The sequence below is a fragment of the Schistocerca cancellata genome, chromosome 1, assembly GCF_023864275.1.
Source record: "Schistocerca cancellata isolate TAMUIC-IGC-003103 chromosome 1, iqSchCanc2.1, whole genome shotgun sequence".
In the NCBI taxonomy this organism is placed as follows: domain Eukaryota; kingdom Metazoa; phylum Arthropoda; class Insecta; order Orthoptera; family Acrididae; genus Schistocerca; species Schistocerca cancellata.
The window spans coordinates 660,839,921-660,862,218 of NC_064626.1; the positions used below are offsets into that span (position 1 = coordinate 660,839,921).

The 22,298-nt window shown below is 39.0% G+C and overlaps 1 protein-coding gene across 1 annotated transcript in view; it reads right to left on the reverse strand.

The window, feature by feature from the left end:
- Positions 1–22,298, reverse strand: part of LOC126183671 (uncharacterized protein C05D11.1-like) — a 111,430-nt gene that overhangs the window by 33,132 nt on the left and 56,000 nt on the right. The window contains exons 13-14 of the mRNA XM_049925829.1: positions 7,769–7,949; positions 5,712–5,964 (exon numbers count right to left, since the gene is read on the reverse strand). Coding sequence (XP_049781786.1) covers positions 5,712–5,964; positions 7,769–7,949 — 434 coding nt within the window. The remainder of the gene's footprint in view (positions 1–5,711; positions 5,965–7,768; positions 7,950–22,298) is intronic.

Here is a 22,298-nt window from a genome sequence, read left to right on the forward strand (position 1 = left end):
AACCAGGGATGAGTGCAGTCTCGCATTACGGACCTGGTACACTGACTGCACATACTAAGTTATCGAGAAGTCAGGACCTAGTTCTCATAGAACTTTGTGTCCCCAGGTGATCTAAAAATTTCAGTAATATACTCAGTCATACATTTTGTTGAGGAACAGGATTGTACAAAGTACACATGATCATTAATATCTGATTTGGGTGGTTTTTCCAAGAATTTCATTTACTAAAGTGAAAATACTTTTTCTTACTGCATGCCATAGCCTCATATGGAATTTTATGTTGATTTGGTTTACACGCACTAGCTGCTAAGGTATAAGGAACTCTGTAACATTTTCGAAAGCAAAACTAACTACTGAATATTGTGTAAACATTTGAGTACTAGTAAACTGATTCCATTTAAATTTCTAATTGGAAGATTGCTGATTCAGTACAGATACTGACTGCTAGTGACAGTGTTTAGTAAAGGAACAGATAAACATTAACTTTCGTTTCATGAACTGTGTGTTAAAAAAAGTGTGATTTTTATTTAATACGAACTCTGTGGTACAATTTGTGACTTTTCTGTTTGAAAGTATGGTACAGTTATTTGTCTAACAATTTACCTCATTTAGCTAGTGATTCTACAATGGGCTATTTGCCTTTGTTAAAAATATGGTCCTGATTGTTGTTATTCTGACTGATCATAACATTTAAACAGCATTTACAGTCAGTATTCTCACAAAATATGTGTTACTTTTGCACAATTAAAGCTTAAAAAGCATTAAATATCAAGAATTGGTCACATAATCGAAAACACTCTTATTGGTGATGTCAGAGGCTAGGAGTAGATAGAAGCAACAATAGAAAGGAATTTTGTTAACAGTGATAGTGGGAGCCTTGCGAAAGTTGACGTGTTTATGCTCCCCCATTTACAGCAGCGGTATGTGCAATGATGGACATTCTTTTCCCTTCTCCCTGCAATATCATTAAACTCGCTAATTGTAGAACTTTTGTAAATGAGAGCGTATATTGTAAATAAATTGTCGACTACCAGTCATTAGCTATGACCCAAAGCACAATAAATTTATTTTTGGCAAAACTTAGGTTCTGATTCTGTCTGTAGACAAGACTCAGCAGAAATATGACATCAAGCAAGCATTTGGTGGAACAACAGATAGCACATCTGACTGCAGATGAAGAGATAGTATGTTGGAATCCTGGGAAGGTCATGCATCTCTAAAAAGTTTACACAAAATACGAAAACAGCGTTAGCAACAACTGATTGGAGTAGTTCTTCCAATTGTGAGATGTATTATGTATAACTTACATTAGTCTTAGTCTGGGAAACTGACAACAGAGGATAAATGCATTTACTTTGTGAACAAACAATTCACTGTTTTGGAAAGAATTGCTGGAAGTGAATACACCCACAGTACAACGAGGTGTAGGACAATGACATTATACAGAGAGATTTTAGGCGTCAACATGCATGTCACACAAACGTAAGGGCTGTGATGTTTGTGAGTGTAAACAAACTTTAGTGTCTGAATCAGACACTTCTTCTTTACTTAAGATGATAAAACTGCAAAAGCTTAAACAATTTGGATCCTATCTGGACAGTACAAAGGTAAAAACTGTGTTTCTAATAAAGTAAAATATCTTTAAATGTGACCTGTGTGAACGGTGATTGCAAATGTAAGTACATGTGAATAGCAAAGGCAAACATAATAATACTCTGTTTCTGAGGGGTGTAGTGAAATTTTGTAATTGTAATTTGGTTTCCACATGAGAGGATTCTCAAGTCGTTTTATATATAAGTTAAAATGTTCTTTCGGGTTACATTTCAACCAGCAATCTATGGACATTATCTTGTAAAATTTGATGGTCTACTGCTCAAACAACTGAACTACCGAATAATTGATGTGTAGTTGGGTAAAAGGACAATTTTGACTAGGAGTTTAATTGCGTTGAATGATGTTATTCTTCATTGTTAAAGTACAAGAGCGTGTCTCGAAGGTAAATTAATGTTAACTTCACAGTGCAAAACATTTTTAATTAACTTAGTGAACTTCTGTGTCGATGTGGTGGTAATTTGCAAGTTCAGTACAACAACATTTTATGCATCTTCTCATTCTTTGAAACACTCAAAAACAACTTTTCAGAAATTTTTATAGGTATAACTGTACAATATGGTACTAAACACCATCTGTAAGTCATTTTCTAAAACATAAATTTCAAAACAACAAGTCACTGTATGTTAGAATTATGATAGTAAGAGTAGTGAGCTAGTCAATGATGTCACAGGCCTCACATGACTCGAATGGATCGTTTTAGCACGCTTTCAAATTATTTGAATTTCATTTCTGCTTTTATAAAAGAATACTGAAATTCAAATGGAAAAAAAGCATGTTAAGAGCATAAAATGACACAGTTAATCATTTGAGGCAATTTCCAGAAAACAATGAAATACTCTATTTGCGAGCAGATTAAGCGTACAAAAGGTTAACAGTCAAAAGAATGTTAAGTTTACTGGGATAAGCGAGCAGTGAGTTGGAAAACATCAAGCTGGTGCAAACTGCTACACAATAACACACCAGTGTGGTTGAGGCTCCTCTTGGTAAAAATGAGTTATTGCACTCCCTCGTCCATTGCAATTTTTAGTAGTTTTATTAACTAATCCTCAAATACATCCAGGTGCAAGCATTCCTCAACAACTCTCTATGAAAACAAGTAAGTAAAATCTATGCTGTTTAAAAATAACAAAAGGCAATTTTACGTCCTGGTTGTGAATTGTATGTCACTAATAGTGTTAACTTTCTCATAACCTGTATACAGTGCTTTATAACTTCTTTGCATAAATTAAATGTTGCATTGTTATTCAATGTTTTCCTTCACAAACCTTTCCGATAATGACCGTAAAATTCTAGTATGACTATCTTTATGGGATCATTAGGCTGCAGTTTCTGCATTACTTGCAATTTGTGCAGGATCTGCTGCGATTGCTCACACAGCTTCTTCCTAATTGCTGACACTGGTGACATCAACTATTGTCTGGATCTTCATTCTGATTTCCTGGGGCTCTGTACGCAACATTCACTCACTTCGTCAAGTGTAACTTAATGTACACTTGATCTCGCAACATTTAACCATGATGACAAATGCAATCTCTCTTGTGAAAATATTTGTACCAACTTAGGCCTGATATCGCAAAAGCACCATATAATCCAAATAAAAGTCTACCAGTTCATCAGTACCACCATGTACATTATCACCGAAATCACGTATGTTTCAGCGTGATGACGTAAGTAACAAAATTCAGGAATATGAAAGTGTAACAATTTTGTAACAACACTAAGTAACAGAAGACAAAAGTAACAGCTATATATCAATTACAAGTCACGTATATGAAGTAGAGGTTACACATTAAGTATGGAAAGAAACCACAGTTCATTTGCAATACTGCACAATGACATTTGTGCCCCGAAAAATTCATCGACAGCTCATCAAATGGCCAGCTGAGATGACACAAAATTCGCAAGCTGATTTATTACTGACATAATAAAACTCTCATCTCAATAAACTTGTGCATAAATTCAATGGATACATTAATGATTCATTACAAGGTGTACAAGTTGTGTGTGTGTGTGTGTGTGTGTGTGTGTGTGTGTGTGTGTGTGTGTGAGAGAGAGAGAGAGAGAGAGAGAGAGAGAGAGAATTCAGGGCATCCTCGAAATAATGTGCAGGAATTCATGCAAATGAGTGAAATTCAAAACGTAATTGAATCATTGTTCATATAGGCTGCAATAATAATTTATTTACACAGAATATAGCATAAAACTGATATAAGCAGCAGTATTACATCTACAGTTCAGATGTAAGATAAATATAAATTTCACTCATTTTACATTGATGTGGGTGGTACCGGCAAACTAGCACTTGAGTTGTACTCTTTTTTTGGTAGTGGAGAAGTCCATGTAAGGGAAACTAATGAAAGTGTTTATCACTTCCAGGGCCTTTTCTGTTTCTTAGTCTGTCTGTTTCTTCCATCGACAAAGGATTAATTACTGAAAACACTCATTCAGCTGATGCCTTATAATCTGCAATAGCTAGTGAAAATACAACCAAGCTTCCGATACATTTCAGACACACTCATTCACTGTGAAAAATCAGTTAAAATGGTCTGACATTTTTAATGACACCAACATTTGATTTCTTATGCCAGTTAAGCAGTTAACACACAGCAGTGATTCATTATATTATTATATTCACTATATATCTATATCATTATATGTCATGACACTACTTGAACACTAATCCTACTGATTTGAAGAAAATAAATACCGACAGCCATAATTTTATTAATTATTTTATTTCACTACTAGTTTTGGTGCCTCACTGGCATCATTTTCAGGCCCCTAAACATGTAGTCATGTAAACATCTGTGCTCTTATAGTGATCCCTATAATGGCAAACGTTTATATGACTTACCTAGCTACATGTATAGGGGCCTAATGGTGCCAATGACGCACCAAAACTGATAGTCAAAGTAATTAATAATATTACAGATGCCAGTATTTATTTTCAAGTTTTTGACCAGCTGCAGTCCCATTCTATTTGCACACCTACATCTACGTGGCCACTCTGCAAATCACACTTAAGCGTCTGGCAGAGGGTTCATCGAACCACCTTCAGAATAATTCTCGATTCTCCCACTCTCCCAACAGCGCATGGAAAAAATGAGCACCTATATAATAAATGAAAAGCACCCGTCTGCTTTTGTTCTACAGTATTACTTTTATTGTGTTAACCAGTTCTTGGCTTACAAGGCCATCTTCAGAGCCATCCTGTAAGCCAAGAACCAGGTAACACAATAAATGTAATACTGTAGAACAAAAGCAAATTGGTGGTTTTCATTTATTATAATGTTGTTCTACCAAGAACCGACAGAAAATTCAGTTAACATTAACACCTATATCTTTCCATGCGAGCTCTGACTTCCCTTATTTTATTATGATGCAAGATTCTCCCTATGGAATTACAGAAAATGCAACTGATGGTTTTATTTATGCTTGTCCACTTTCTGACTGAAGTTTCCACAAATGGTTCACCATTCATAAATATACCTGATGCAGGTACAGTATCACAGAATGTCCTTGCACCGATTCCATGTCCAAGCCCATCACTTTCCAACTTGTGTAATTGCTGTTTTACAGCCAATATCACAATCTTCTTGATTTTATGGCTTCTATTTTGTTAACCTATACATAATTTCAACCACACTTACATCTTTTTTTTAATGCTCGGAATACTGCTGAGGAAAATATTCAACTGTCATTTGTCAAGGGACATGAAATTGAGACAAATGGATGGGAATCCTACCACTAACGCCAACACTAACAACACAGAATGTTATGGAACCAGAGTGCTGATCCACTCTTCTACTCAACATTAACCACATCATGTTTATTAACCCATTCTTCTCAATAACTTTCATCCATAACAGGACATGCCTGTTATTGAGATATTCATAAACACTCTGGCACAAGTATGAGGTAGCGCCCCCCCCCCCCCCCCCCCGCCTTTCCCATAAGGAGAAAATTATCTTTCTTTGTCCAACTACAGCCAAATTTTCCTGATAGAAGTGCTTCAAAATGCTCTGAGAAACTCACCATTCCATACAGATGTCACAAAACAAACTTAACATGTAATTACAATAAAAAAGAATACATACTGCTTCTTTGCTGGAGTTTTATCCTCAGGTAGTAGTTTCTCCCATGGTTTTACTGGATCGGGGTATTTCGTGACGAGCTGATCCACATTCGTTGACAAATGGACTACCATGTTGCCTGGATCTGTGAGCAACTGTCTAGCTTTTTCCATCTCATTTATTACCTCACTGCATTTTTCTCTTGAATCCAGTTTTTCAATCAAGGATGTAAGGAATTTGTGCTGCCTTATCATCCCAGCAGAATAGTGATTACTTTCTGCAAAACAGATAACAATATCTACAAGTTCCCATGAATCAAATACAAAACAATGTTGCTTGTATTAGGTGATATAAAATATACTTGCACTGACATAATTTGGCACTAAAAAATACAAAGGTGTATTAACAAATTAGACAAAAATTATGTTGGCACAAGGATTACTCTAAAGTTTGTTTCCTGTCACAATTCTATGAAAGACTGCATCCGAAGTAGTTTTCAGTGCAGTATTGCGTCAGAATCAGCATTCCTATACTTTATTACAATCTAAAAGTGGGGTTGAGTGCTGGTAGATGGAATTTCACACATGGAGATTTTACTCCTACCATAGCAGCAGTCTTTAGTTTTATCAACAAATTCCGGAACAGGAACAAACAAGTCAATTCTCTTTTAAGATAAAATCTTGTCCAGGACCCCAAAAGAGTTGCCATCAAATAAAATGTGTTGTACTTACAGAATGACTGAAGATAGTGCCCACTGCACCTACCAACAGATACAGGGTACTCTCAGGACTGAATGATGGCTGTCTCCAAGTTCTTAGACGAGGTTTTTCAAGTAATGAAATTTTATAATCAATGGATAACGCAGAAGATTGTGCAGTTGGAGTTACATCAACACATCAATGACTGATTTCACTAAAAAGGAACATCTTATTTTCACCAGACGAGAAACGGATGTGGGTGTCCCTGTTTTATTCTGTGTGAAGATTAAATTCACCCACTGACATTCATTCTATAATAGTAAGGAGTGTGGGAAAAGAATGTGGTTCACTTTCTTCACGTAAGTAGAGGAACACTAAGGATGAATGAGAAGTCATTGCAGACTAATCTGTAAAAACAAGCCTCCCTTATTTCTTCTCAACAATCCAGGAAAACTGGTTGAAGGCAGGTATGTATGTTGTTACTTCAAACATGCATGGTCAGTCCAGAATAGCTGCAGTCAATCATGACAGACAGTATATGTGTGTGTGTGTGTGTGTGTGGTATGGCAATGCCTCCTCCTTTCAACTTATTGTATCTGCAATAATTTACATTGCTTGTTAACCATATAAAAATACAATGGTAGACTGCAGACTACGTGTAAAATTTAAAACAGGCTAAGTGCCTCTCTATGGTCTGGCAGTGAAATGAACTACACTGGAAGCAAGGAAGGTTATCTGTATTAACTGCAACATCATACAAACTGCATTCACACACAGGAGTAAGGCAATACATAACGTGAAATGTTAATCCTTCCCAGGAATCATACCTGATCTACACATTAAATTTAATGGACTTCCTACAGCAAAAACCACAATCATTCTGAGCACTTCACTTCTTCACATTTAAAGTTTCACTATGATTCATTGAGTTAAGTTGCTTCTAAAGCTGTTGCTTCTATTGCCAACATTATTAATAATTACACTATCTTAAGTATAAGTTCTACTCTGCCCTTTTCTAGATATGTTTGACTTATTCATTCTTAAATGCACTCTACAATAATAGCAATGTAAAGAAAGACCAAAAAGTCTGCAACTTGAGCCAATGGATTCACAGTCAGGTTTCTAAAGTAACATACTGGTACTTCATACTTCAACAACTTTTTTCCAACTATAAGAATAGTACCATTTCAAATTACCCATTTACATTTCTAATTCAAATAACCCTCCTGACATTTTAAAAAGTGTCAACACACACTTAATTTGGTACAGAGGATTATTAAATATGATGAAATGTACTACAATGTATATTATCTGTAAAATACAGTTAATCTGTGTAGCTTGCACAACTGTAAAAACATGTAAAAAGATAACAAAGGAACCTACCTTTACTGAAGCACAAACCCCTCATTAGATCCTTTGTGACACTGTTTCCTTGCCTCTTAGCTTGTGCTACATCATTTGCAATTTTCGAAGCAATGACACGAAGCCTTTCTGACACAAATTTGGTTTGATACAGGAGTTCTCGTATCCAAACAATACAGCGTTCATATTTTTCAGGCTCAAGCTGGAACAATAGTCACTTCATATATTGCATAACTATCATCATCATCAACCATAGTAAAGATTAATGATCTACTCAAACAATTTAAAGTGTTTTCCCTATTGAGATTACATTATCACAAATGTGTCACTAAAACGCTTTTAATATGCTATCTTCCTATGGATCAAGCTTATGTTCACAAAATTTTGTAACAAATTTCCACATTCAAATTCTGAAGAGTAACTGTTAACAAATATCTTGTTAAGTATGGAGTCAGCTGAACTTTGATTCAGAGGAAAGCCAGAGCAGGGGATCAGCTCATAAAAACTCTGAGGTGAGTCTGAAGTACCAAAAAGTGTAGCACAATAGAACTTTCAGATGAAAATCAGGACAGTGGTATTGAGAGTCAGGAGGTGTAGAGCATAATTACATTTTATTTGTTCAACACAACATAAGCAATTAATCAAAACAATCATAGACTGCAAGGAGCATCTATATCTTATCATTTGTTTGTAATGCAGAGGCAGCACAAAGAATCAAGAGTTTACATGGCAAGCACTAAATGTAGCAGATATTCACAACGCCTATTCAGTCAGAAGTCTGAGCGAGAGCATCAAGGTCACCAGTGCAAACTGTGAGTATTTTCCGTATATCCACAGGCCAGCAAGGAATCTCGTCATTAATCGTATTGTCTGCGAGCATGCGAAGATAACCAGTAGTTGAGATGGTGTGCAGTCACCAGGTTCTTCAGTGTGGAGCAATTTTTCAAGTTGCTTAGCTTCTGCTGGCCACAAGTGCATTGTGAATACATGCTTCATAGACACACATTTTCAGTGCTTGGCAGCAAAGCTAGGATGTCTTGTACTTCCATAGCCATTAGCTCATTAAATATAGCCACCAGATCACTATATTTATTTTCATCCGAGGTAATGTGGCTCAAGACAAAGTGGTTCTCGATTTCGGTGAACCTTATTTCTGGATTATCTGACCAGAAGCTTGGGAGAAACCTAGTGGACTAAGGATCACATTGATAACTTCAATGCTTCCACAATTCTGTATGTGTCTGTCATGGTGGGCACTGATTATGCAACACAGTTGTTCACAGATGGTTCTGTGCGGCACAATTGATGCAATGCATTTTATCATAGCAGTGCACGATTCAATCTTTCTGGCATGTGATGCAGTCATTCCAGTGGACAATTTGGAACTTGGGATCACCAAATGTTGTGCAGAAAAACAATTCATTTGTTTAAAACCCATAACCATAAGATTGCAATGAGCATTTAGATCTATCATTTGTAGTTCAGAGACAGCACGAAGAATCAAGAGTTTCCAATGCACACACAAAATGTGGCAAACAAATCACTGTTCACAGAAGTGAAGTGACTTTTTTTCACTGCACAGTGGTAAAGAATCCAGAGAAATTCAAACAAAACAGCTACAGACAAATCGAGCTGCAAGTTAGGTATAAATTAAATATGAAATTTTTAAATTGTGAGGCTGTAGTCACAAGATCAATATAAATTTTATGCCACAGGCACCAGTGCAAACAGTGAAACACTATTGTCAGAGTAGAAGTTACACACTGAGGTGAAAGGGAACAACCTCAGTAGAAAACTGGCAACACAAATGAAGGAGAAGAGGTTTCAAAATATGGATTTAGCACACGCTGTAAGTTTTGTAAGAGACAGTAGAGACCAAATTTTTGATGCCTTGAATAAATTTCAAACTTCTTGTGACAGGCTGATCAACACACTGATTTCACTGTTCTCCACGTTAAGTAAAAGTGTCTCTCTTAAGTATGTAGTATTACGATAATTTACTAAGCTTTTGGTGCAATATTCAACATTGTTGTTTTTCTTGTTGTTTTTGTTGATGTTGTCTTCAGTCCAAAGACTGGTTTCATGCAGCCCTCCATGCTATACTATCCTGTCCAAGTCTCTTCATCTCTAAAAAACCACTGGAAGCTACATCCTCCTGAATCTGCTTACTGTACTCTTCTCTCCCTCTATGATTTTTACCCCTCACATTTCCCTCCAACACTAAATTGGTGATCCCTTGATGTCTCAGAATGTGTCCTATCAACCAATCCCTTCTTTTGCTCAAATTGTGTCACATACTTCTTGTCTGCCCAATGCTATTCAGTAATTCCTCATTAGTTATGCGATCAACCCATCTAATCTTCAGTAGTCTTCTGTAGCACCACATTTCGAAAGCTCCTATTCTCCTTTCATCTACACATTTATTAGTTACGTTTCATTTCCATACATGGCAACAATCCAGCAAATACCTTCAGAAAACACTTCCTAACACTTAAATCTATACGTGATAACAAATTTTTCTTCTTCAGAAATTGCTTTCTTGCCATTGCCAGTCTACATTTTATATCCTCTCTACTTTGGCCAATATCAGTTATTTTGCTGCCCTACTAGCAAAACTCATCTTCTACATTAAGTGTCTCATTTCCTAGTGACTACCTTCAGAACTTCAAAGACAGGATTCCAGTCATCATTTTCAAAAGATTTCTCTAAGTCTAAAAATGCTACAAATGTAGATTTGCCTTTCCTTATTATATCTTCAAGATGAGTAATAGGGTCAGTATTACCTCTTGTGTTCTTACATTTCTCTGAAATTTAAACTGATCTTCCCTGAGGTCACCTTATACCAGTTTTTCCATTCTTCTGTAAAGAATTCATGTTAGTATTTTGCAACCACGACTTGCAGTTCAATAATTTTCACACCTGCCAGCAACTGTTTTTCTTAGAATTGGAAAGAAGAGACTTGTCGTGGCTGGCTCTCCCAAGACTATCGGTAGTTCTAACGGAATATAGTCTACTTCTGGGGCCCTGTTACGTCTTAGGAGATCTTTCACTGCTCTGTCAAATTCTTCATGCAATATTATATCTCCCACCTCATCTTCATCTACATCCACTTTGATTTTAACATTACCTTCAAGTTTATCTCCTTTGTACAGACCCTCTATGTACTCCTTCCAACTTTCAGCTTTCCCTTCTTTGCTGAGGGCTGGTTTTCCATTTGAGCTCTTGATATTCATACAGTTGCTTCTGTTTGCCCCAAATGCCTCTTTAACTGCCAGTAGGCAGTATCTGTCTTTCCCCTAGTGAAATATGATTCTAAATTCTTACATTTGCCCTCTAGTCATTCCTGCTTAGCCATTTTGCACTTCCCATCAATCTCATTTTTAAACATTTGTATTCTCTTTCAACTGCTTCATTTCTGCATTTTTATATTTTCTCCTTTCATCAATCTTATGTTATCCAATGATTTCTACTCGGTCTTGTCTTTTCAACTATTTGAGACTCTGCTGCCTTCACTATTTCATGTCTTAAAGCCACCCATCTGTCTACTGTATTCCTTTCTCTGGTTCTAGTCAACAGTTACCTATCACTTCCTCTGAAACTCTCAGCAACCTCTGCTTCTTTCAACTCATCATCCGGGACCCACCTCCTTAATTTCCTACCTTTTTCCAATTTCTTCAGTTTTAATCTACAGTTCATAACCAATAAATTGTGGTCAGAGTCCTCATCCGTCCCTGGAAATGTCTTATAATTTAATAGCTGGTTCCTAAATCTCTGCCTGGCCGATTTATAATCAATTTGAAACCTTCCAGTAACTATGGGTCACTTCCACGTATACAATTTCCTTATACGAGGGCTGTTCAAAATGTAAAGGAACTTTTCAAATTGCACAATAAATGTACTTTCGATTATTGATCTTTTTCTTTTGTTATGTTGGTACGCATGTCTCGACAAATGTTCAGTTTCAAGTGTACAGCATACTTCATTTGTTTTTGGCAGATAGAAAGCTTAGACGTGTTTTAGTGTGCTCGGCAAATTTTGATTATTATAAAGAATGGAGCAAAGAATTTGTATCAAATTGTGTGTGGAAAAAGGAATCAAGTGCTCTAAAACACTTGAAATGTTGACAGTGGCATGTGGTGAGTCTACTCTACGAAAATAAAATGTTAACATGTGGTACAAGCTCTTCCAAGATCGCTAAGAAGATGCCGATGACAAACCTCACCCTGGATGCCCCAACACATCAACAACAGATGACAATGTTGAAGCTGTGAAGAAAATTGCTTTGGAAAATAGTCAAATTACCAAAAGAGAAGTTGCTGAGGATGTTGGCATATCAGTCGGTCCATGTCATGCAATTTTTTCAGATGTTTTGGGCACAAGGCATGTGTCAGCAAAGTTTGTTCCAAAACTTCTCAATTTTGATCAGCGAACCATTGCATGACCATCGCCCAGGAGCTCTTGAATGACATCAATGATGATACTGATTTGCTCAAAAGGGTCGTATCTGGTGACGGAACATGGGTTTACATTTATGGCGTCAAAACCAACTTCATAATAGCGTATCTGCATTCCTATTTTCTTCTTCCCTATATCCATTTCTGCATTACACCTATTTGACTTTTGTTTTTATAGCCCCGTATTCACCTGACCAGAAGTCTTCTTCCTCCAGACACTGAGCCTCACTAATTCCCACTAACTCTAACTGCAAGCCATCTATTTCCCTTTTTAAATTCTCTAACTCACCTGCCTGATTAAGGGATCTAACATTCCATACTCCAAGTCACAGAATGACAGTTTTGTTTCCTGATCCAAATGGGGGGACTACATTACCTCCACAATATTTTACCCAAGACAAAGCCATCATCATTTAACCATACAGTAGAGCTGCATGTCCTTGGGAAACACTACAGCTGTAGTTACCCTTTGCTTTCAGCTGTTCACATTATCAACACAGCAAAGCCATTTTGGTTATGTTACGAGGCCAATCTTCCAGACCATCGCCCGTGAAACTGCTGAAAAGGCTGCTGCCCCTACTAAGGAACCACACATTTGTCTGGCCTCTCAACAGAAACCTCTTTGTTGTGGTTGTACCTACAGTAATTCTATCCATATCACTGGGGCAACACAAGTCACCCCACCGATGGCAAGGTCCATGGTTCAATATGCAAAGCTAAATCTCCAATCTTTGACAAATATGAAGTTCAATATAAGCTGACAGCAAATCCAGAACATGTTATACCTGCATTTATATGCTTACAGGTTACCACCCGGCAAATAAGTGTTTTGTGTAGTATGGGAAAGAGAGACCCATTGATGCCATGATCCAACTGCGGTGATTTCTGTCCTAGACATTTGTTGGTGGCAGGAAAATGCTGAGCAAAGTGAGAATCAGGTTGGGAAGGAGTTACACAATATGTGTCAATGTGAAACAATTAGGTGGGTGGTTGCAGAGGAGGTGGTACACACCTAAACGGAGGGAGGGAGGGGGAGGGGAGAATTCACAGTAAGGGAAATATGAAGAAAAAAGTTTTGGAATCCACTTTACAAGGGAGTGTGAAACTGGTGTGGTGGACTAGGAGAAAGAGGGGTAGACTGAATGCAAAGACCAATGTAGAAGTGAATAACAGGGGTTGTGAAACGTATGATATGTTGTTGGAAGAGTTCCCCATCAACACAGTCAAGGAAAAATAACTCATTTTGAGGAAGAAGAGGGCGCAAGAAGGTGTCACAGATTGTGAAGAAGACACTGAAATCAGCAATATTATGTTGACAGCATGCTCCACAACTTGTTACTGCTTTGGCAGAGTACAGCAGTGGCCATTCAACAAGGTGTGAAGGATAGCACAGAGGTATTCCTTATCTTAAGACATGGAGATCTACATACTGAAAGAACTGCATTTCACTTCATTTCAAAGCAAAGTTAGCCTGGCATTGTGACAAGTGGTGCCAACTGTAGCATGAACACAGGCATTGCAGGTGACGGAATTAGCACTGACAGTGACAAGCAGAGCACGAAATGATTAAGGGCAAGAGACCAAGAAGAAGAAGATATAGGAAGGTACATTGTGGGCAAGAATGCAAAGTACTGATCTACAAAAACAGAGATTCATTATGAGCATGTGAAATGATCAGATAAAATGGCACATCCCAGGTGATTTGGCTGACCATTAGCATGCAAATCTATACTCACTGTACACCCTATCATTTCTTTATGCTCTTCTACATCTATTATGCAAGTCCTAACTTATAGTGGTTGACAAATGATCACAAATTACATCAGATGAGTATTATATTTATTTTCCTCTCGCATTCCGTTTCTAAATCTTAATTTCGTACCTCTCTCATTTCCTGGCTTGATTAGGTTGTATGGGAACTAACAACACCATGAACTCAAATCAAATGTCTATCTTAATCTAGATGATTCGCTGACAAAGCTGGCCGAGAGCCACTACTTTTCTAAACCAACCTGGCTGATGCATACCTACAGTTGTCTGTTGAAGTTGAATGTGACAAATTTTCGAATGTGTCGTTACTGTTTGGGGTAATAACTGTTTTCGCGATTTTTCAAAGGTATCTTGTACAGCGCATACAATAGTGTGAACTATCTGGATGATGTAATCATGACAGGGGTCACATGAAAGTGATATCTGCATAACCTTTAGGCATTATCTGAATAATTTAAACCCAACAGCCTTCACTGCCATTTGGGCAAATGTAACTTCTTTGAGCCAAGCTTCAACTACCTTATAAACACATTAACACATTGAGGACAGTGTCAGTTGATGGTGGACAGGTTTAAGGGTGGTTAAAAAGGCACAGTGTCGAGTCAGGCTTGTGCTGTTAGGAACTATCTTCAGTGTACTATCTTCTATAATCCTACCGTCAAGTTAGGACCAGCTGAACTACACTATGAGATCGGAAGTATCCGGACACCTGGTTGAAAATGACTCAAGTTCTTGGTGCCCTCCAGCAGTAATGCTGGAATTCAATATGGTGTTGGCTCGCCCTTAGCCTCGATGACAGCTTCCACTCTCGCAGCAGAGAGGTATCGATGTTGGTCGGTGAGGCCTGGCGCGAAGTCGGCATTCCGAAACATCCCAAAGCTCTACAGGATTGAGGTCAGGACTCTGTGCAGGCCAGTCCATTACAGGGATGTTATCATCGTGTAACCACTCCACAACAGGCCATGCATTATGAACAGGTGCTCAATCATGTTGAAAGATGCAATCGCCATCCCCGAATTGCTCTTCAACAGTGGGAAGCACGAAGGTGCTTAAAACATCAATGCAGGCCTGTGCTGTGACAGTGCCAAGCAAAACAGCAAGGAGTGCAAGCCCCATCCATGAAAAACATGACCACACCATTACACCACTGCCTCCGAATTTTACTGTTGGCACTACACACGCTGGCAGACGACGTTCACCGGGCATTCGCCATACCCACACCCTGCCTTCGGATCACCACATTGTGTACCATGATTTGTCACTCCACACAACGATTTTACACTGGTCAATCATCCAATGTTTATGCTCCTTACACCAAGCGAGGTGTCGTTTGGGATTTACCAGCGTGATCTGTGGCTTATGAGCAGCCGCTCAGCCATGAAATCCAAGTTTTCTCACCTCCCGCCTAATTGTCATAGTACTTACAGTGGATCCTGATGCAGTTTGGAATTCCTGTGTGGTGGTCTGGGTAGATGTCTGCCTATTACACATTACGACCCTCATCAACTGTCGGTGGTCTCTGTCAGTCAACAGATGAGGTTGGCCTGTACGCTTTTGTGCTGTAATTGTCCCTTCACATTTCCACTTCACTGTCAAATCAGAAATAGTGGACCTAGGGATGTTCAGGAGTGTGAAATCTCAAGTACAGACGTATGACGCCAAGTGACACCCAATCACTTGACCAGGTTTGAAGAACGTTCAGTTCTGCAGATCCCTCCTTTCTGCTCTCTCACGATGTCTAATGACTACTGAGGTCGATGATATGTAGTACCTGGCAGTAGGTGGCAGCACAATGCACCTAGTATGAAAAACATACGTTTTTGGGGGTGTCCAGATACTTCCAACAGTGGTGGTAATTGTGATTGTTGTTATTATTATTGCCAAACAGTGTTACCCCCAAACTACGTCTGACAGCTACTTGTGTGTTTGCTAGCACATTATTTGTACCCTATCACAGCTCTGAGATGGTGATATTCAAAACATGCACTCCATAATGCTCTTTGAAAGTAAGTTATGTGCCGTACAGAAATTTTTATTTACGATATAGCTGATTCAGACTTATTTTGGATTCCTCTTATGAGGGTCAGATCTCACTTACTGATGACATTTGCTTTGCTTGTTTTTTCTCTCAACTATCCCTTCATGAGATCTGCTTTTACCAACCACCCACAATGAAACCCTGCTTTTACACTTTTCAAGGAACTTCAAAAACATGGTGTAAAATACAGGAAAATGTAAAATGGAAATAACATTTTAAGCGCTGTAAAAGTTATGTATAGCACAACCCCTTGAATTTTTGCACTTTATGTAAGTGCACATAATACGCACCAAAACACTCACGGTAGGGACTTGTTTATTATCTAATAATGATTTATTATCTAATAAAAACCACTGATATAATGTGACTGATAATTGGGAAGGAGAAACATTTGACTCAATTTCATACGTAATTATTGATGGAATGCCTGCAGCTGTCATTCATTATTTAAATAATGAAACACTGCATCAGTTACATATTTTTTTCATGCTTAGCACAGTGTGTTTTGAGAATAAATCCTTGAAACATGCATTGCTCAGCATGAGAATATATGTAATTTGCTCTCTGTTTAAACAAAAAACATTTGGCAACACAAACTGAATGAAGGTGTCACAACTAGTGCTACAAGCGGCCAAAAGACAAACACACTAAATATGGTTCAACAGTGGTGTGACAATGATTACAACAATCACAAAACTGCACATGCGCTGTAGAGACAGTCTGGAAATCATTGTGATTGTTCAAGATACCTTTATCTGTACAAACCTAGTTACTCCATCAGCCATCATGCAGTGTAGAGTTTGGCAGCGGCAGGAGATACGGTACGAATTGTTCCAATTTTTACACATTTACTGGTTTCAATCTGCTAAGTAGAGCACCCAGATGTGAAGAAACTTAACCACATAATGTTTGTAAACACTACTCTATGGCCAACATCATGCCAGCATCATTTTATGTCAGTTTTTTTTCCACACACATTTTTTCATAAAGCGAAAATTGCGGGAAAATTATATATATGTTAATGCAAAATCGGGTGTGAATTTACATTGTGGACATAGGAAATTTGACAGGAGTGATAAAAAATGTCGTAAACGACAGAAAAACATTAATTCTGGGAACGTAAAAGCAGGGTTAGACTGTATCTTTGTGTTCTCTCAGTCACAGCTTAGCCACACCGCTGAGAGATTGTGCAGATCAACCCAGTCTGCAGTTAAAAACAAAAAAAAATATTTAGTAACTGGCACTATGTTACTGTTGATGCCACCTCCTCTACACTGACATCATCAATACCTATGAGCCTGCCACTATCAAAAATTAGCTTCCCCAATTCTTAGCTGACTCCAAATGTGTAACAACTCTCAGTACGATGACAGGAGCTAAAATTGTCCTCTAGCAATCTGTTCATGAGCCATGTTAAAAAAATCTTTTCTAGGTATCCAAAATCGTGAACCCTTCACTTTTCTCAGATTTATTGGTGACAACATCTACATCTACATGCATACTCCGCAAACCACCATATGGTGCGTGGTGGAGGGTACCTCGTACCACAACTAGCATCTTCTCTCCTTGTCCCACTCCCAAACAGAACGAGGGAAAAATGACTGCCTATATGCCTCTGTAAGAGCCCTAATCTCTCTTATCTTTGTGGTCTTTCCACGAAATGTAAGTTGGCAGCAGTAAAATTGTACTGCAGTCAGCCTCAAATGCTGGTTCTCTACATTTCCTCAGTAGCAATTCACGAAAAGAATGCCTCCTTTCCTCTAGAGACTCCCATCCGAGTTAGAGTTCCTAAAGCATTTCCGTAACATTCGTGTGATGATCAAACCTACCAGTAACAAATCTAGCAGCCCGCCTCTGAATTGCTTCTATGTCCTCCCTCAATCCGACCTGATAGAGATCCCAAACGCTCAAGCTGTACTCAAGAATAGGTCATATTAGTGTTTTATAAGCGGTCTCCTTTACAGATGAACCACATCTTCCCAAAATTCTACCAATGAACCGAAGACAACTATCCACCTTCCCCACAACTGCCATTACATGCTTGTTCCACTTCATATCGCTCTGCAATGTTACGCCCAAATATTTAATCGACGTGAGTGTGTCAAGCGCTACACTACTAACGGAGTATTCAAACATTACGGGATTCTTTTTCCTATTCATCTGCATTAATTTACATTTATCTATATTTAGAGTTAGCTGCCATTCTTTACACCAATCACAAATCCTGTCCAAGTCATCTTGTATCTTCCTACAGTCACTCAACGACGACACCTTCCCGTACACCACAGCATCATCAGCAAACAGCTGCACATTGCTATCCATCCTATCCAAAAGATCATTTATGTAGATAGAAAACAACAGCGGACCTACCACACTTCCCTGGGGCACTCCAGATGATACCCTCACCTCCGATGAACACTCACCACCGAGGACAACATACTGGGTTCTATTACTTAATAAGTCTTCGAGCCACTCACATATTTGGGAACCAATCCCATATGCTCGTACCTTAGTTAAGAGTCTGCAGTGGGGCACCGAGTCAAACGCTTTCTGGAAGTCAAGGAATATGGCATCCGTCTGATACCCTTCATCCATGGTTCGCAAGATATCATGTGAGAAAAGTGCAAGTTGCGTTTCGCAGGAGTGATGCTTCCTAAAGCCATGCTGACACATGGACAGCAACTTCTCTGTCTCAAGGAAATTCATTATATTCGAACTGAGAATATGTTCGAGAATCCTGCAACAAACCGATGTTAAGGATATTGGTCTGTAATTCTGAGCATCCGTTCTTCTACTCTTCTTATATACCTTCTTATATACAGGTGTCACCTGCTCTTTTTTCCAGTCGCTCGGGACTTTACGTTGGGCAAGAGATTCGCGATAAATGCAAGCTAAGTAAGGAGCCAATGCAGTAGAGTACTCTCTGTAAAACCGAATTGGAATCCCATTAGGACCTGGCGATTTATTTATTTTCAACCCATTCAGCTGCTTCACAACCCCAGGGATGTCTATCACTATGTCCTCCATACGGGAATCTGTACGAGACTCAAACGGCGGTATTTTTGTACGATCCTCCTGCATGAAAGATTTCTCAAATGCTAAATTTAAAATTTCAGCTTCTGTTTTGCTGTCTTCCATTGCCAGGCCAGACTGATCAGTGAGTGACTGGATGGAAGCCTTCGACCCGCTTACCGATTTTACGTAAGACCAGAATTTCCTTGGGTTTTCAGCAAGATCTTTTGCTAAGGTATGACGGTGGTAGTGGTTGAATGCTTCATGCGTCGCTCTTTTCACAGCAGCACAAATCTCTACTAACTTTTGCCTGTCCTCATTCTCCTGATCTTTCATGTACCGTGAGTGCAACTGTCTTTGCTTCCTGAGCAGTCTCCGAATTGCGCTGTTAAACCACGGTGGGTCTTTTCGGTCCGTAACCCACTTTTTCAGCACATACTTGTCCAATGCGTGATTTACAATGTGTTTAAAATTTGCCCACAATTCTTCCACGTCCATCATACCGGAAGTAAATGAAGTCTATTCATTTACTAAGTGGGATGCTAACAACTGCTTATCTGCTCTTTCTAGTAAGAATACTCTCCGAACCTTCTTGACCGACTTTTTAACTTTTGTAACCATAGTCGTAATGACAACATCATGATCACTAATCCCTGTCTCAACACTGACACCATCGATGAGGTCTGGTCTGTTCGTGGCTACCAGATCTAAAATATTTCCATTACGCGTTGGCTGTCGAATTAGCTGCTCAAGACAGTTTTCGGATAATGTATTCAAAAGTAATTCACACGACGGCTTGTCAGTACCACCTGTAATGAATCCATAGACATCCCAGTCTATACTTGGTAGGTTGAAGTCGCCCTTGACTAATATAGCATGATCCGGGTACTTCTGCAACACAGAATGTAGACTCCCTTTGAATGATTCTAGAAATGTCAAGGTGGAACCTGGTGGCTGGTAATAACACCCAACAATTGACTTTATTTCCCCTAGCCCTGTTAAACGTGTCCAGATAACTTCACAATCACACTCTACTTCAACCTCAGTAGACACAGTATTTTTGTCAACTGCAATGAAGACACCATCTCCTACGGTGTCTAATCTGTCTTTCCGATACACGTTCCAACCCTCACTAAATATTTCAGAACTTTCTATCTCAGGGTTCAGCCAGGCCTCAGTCCCGAGAATAATTTGCGCGCCACACACTTCTTGGAGGGCATTAAATTCAGGAATTTTATTCCGAACACTATGAAAATTTACTGCTAATATCCTGATAGCTGAAGTGTCTTTACATTGAGCGCGTCCTGATTTCCCTGCCTGCACGTCGACTGGTGAGTGTTCATCAGGACACCTCGCACTACTGCCTAGCCTAAAAAACTCCCATGTGCACGCCACAAGTACTCTGCTACCCAAGTAGCCGCTTCCTTTGTGTAGTGCACCCCTGACCTATCTAGAGGCATCCTACAATTCCCCACCCAATAGCTCAAGTCGAGAGATCTGCAGCCAAGGCTGTCATGAGTCGACGAAGCCTCTGGTTGAGACCCTCCACTCGGCTCCAAACCAAAGGACCCCGATCCACTCTGGGAACAATGCTGCAAATAGAGAGCTCTGCTTGCACCCCACATGCGAGGCCAGCGGTCTTCACCAAATCCGCCAGCCGCCTGTACGAACTGAGGATCGCCTCAGAACCCACGCAACAGGTATCACTGGTGCCGACGTGAGCAACTACTTGCACATGACTGCACCCCGTACGCTCGATAGCCGCAGGCAAGGCCACCTCCACATCTTGGATGAGGCCCCCCGGTAGATGTGATATGGATACAGCGTGAGATACCCTATCCCAATTCTTCCACAACTTAAACAACATTTTCTTCAGCTCCGCAAGTCATTTACGTGGGTGTTCTCCTCCGTCTCACTGACGAATTCAACTTACCCTAACTTTACAGTAAGTAGCAATCTATCTTTTGCTATGTTTTGATATTCTTACATGGAGTTTCCATTGTTTGATCAGTTCAACTGCTTTTCTTGAACTGTGCAGGTGGGAACTGTCTCCACTACAGTTCATTATCTTATAATCCCTCTTGTCCCAAGATACATTACTATCTGTATTGCAGCCACTTCCTGCTCCTATCTCATTCCACCTTCCAATCTTAAATCAACCTCTCACTGTCCACTGTTACTTATCTATTAAAAACAATGTCACCCATTTTATATTTATACGTCTCTTTCTTCTTTTGTGGGTCCTCCCGTTTTCCCACAATGCTCTGTATCAGCCTACCTTCTAAATGTCCCCTTCCATGGCCCTCATACCCTGCAACCTCCCCTTCACACATCATGTTCCATCATGTTCCACACCACCATAATCTTTCTTAACCCCCCTCCCTCCCTGTTCCATTTCTTTGCCAACTGAGCCAAGTCTGCTTCTAGCCTCAGTTAGTCCTCAGCACTTGAGATAAAAGTGTGTGTGTGTGTGTGTGTGTGTGTGTGTGTGTGTGTCCATCCTACACACGTAAAAGTATTGCTACCAATGAAGTAGTGGATAGTGCACGCAAATCAAAAATTTTGCTTCTAATTCTTGGAAAATCTTATTTGTTCTAATCTTTACACCTAACAAGCCTAATACTGGAAAAATGTTGCCACTGATTATGAGATTATCTTGCCCAGCCCCGAAAACACTGTTTCATCCACAACATATAAGAATATGCACTTAATTGCAACATCTTCACATTTAAGGGAAAATAACTGTTTGTTATGAAATGCTAACATGCAGCAAGTTCGCAATTTGTCTAGTCAATCTTTAAGAAAGTCATGTGTGCGAAGAATGGGCAAAATTAAGCACTAACATTTAAAATTACTCTCAAGCTGTTATTGAAAGTTCATGAATTTATACAGAGCCAACAATGCCACAGTGAGCTGAAGTAAATGTGACAAACCATCACAACATAAATGGCGGACACAATGATATGTATAAATGACCAACTGCCTCACATGGTTTCCCAAACGTTAAATGCGAGCACTTGCAGTTTGGAATGTTCCAAATTTCCTTGAATCTATTTATTTGAAAATGAGCATAAATTATGGAAAGAATACATACTTCCCAGAGTAGAATTTTAACAACAGATTGTTTTGTCTTCTACTCTAATAATCACAATATCTCTGACAATGTTTAACATTCAACACTAATGCATAAGTAAACTACATTCAAAGCAACTGAAAGGTTTATAAATTACCAACAATTAAAATGTACTTATATTTTAACTGTAGATAAACACTCAAC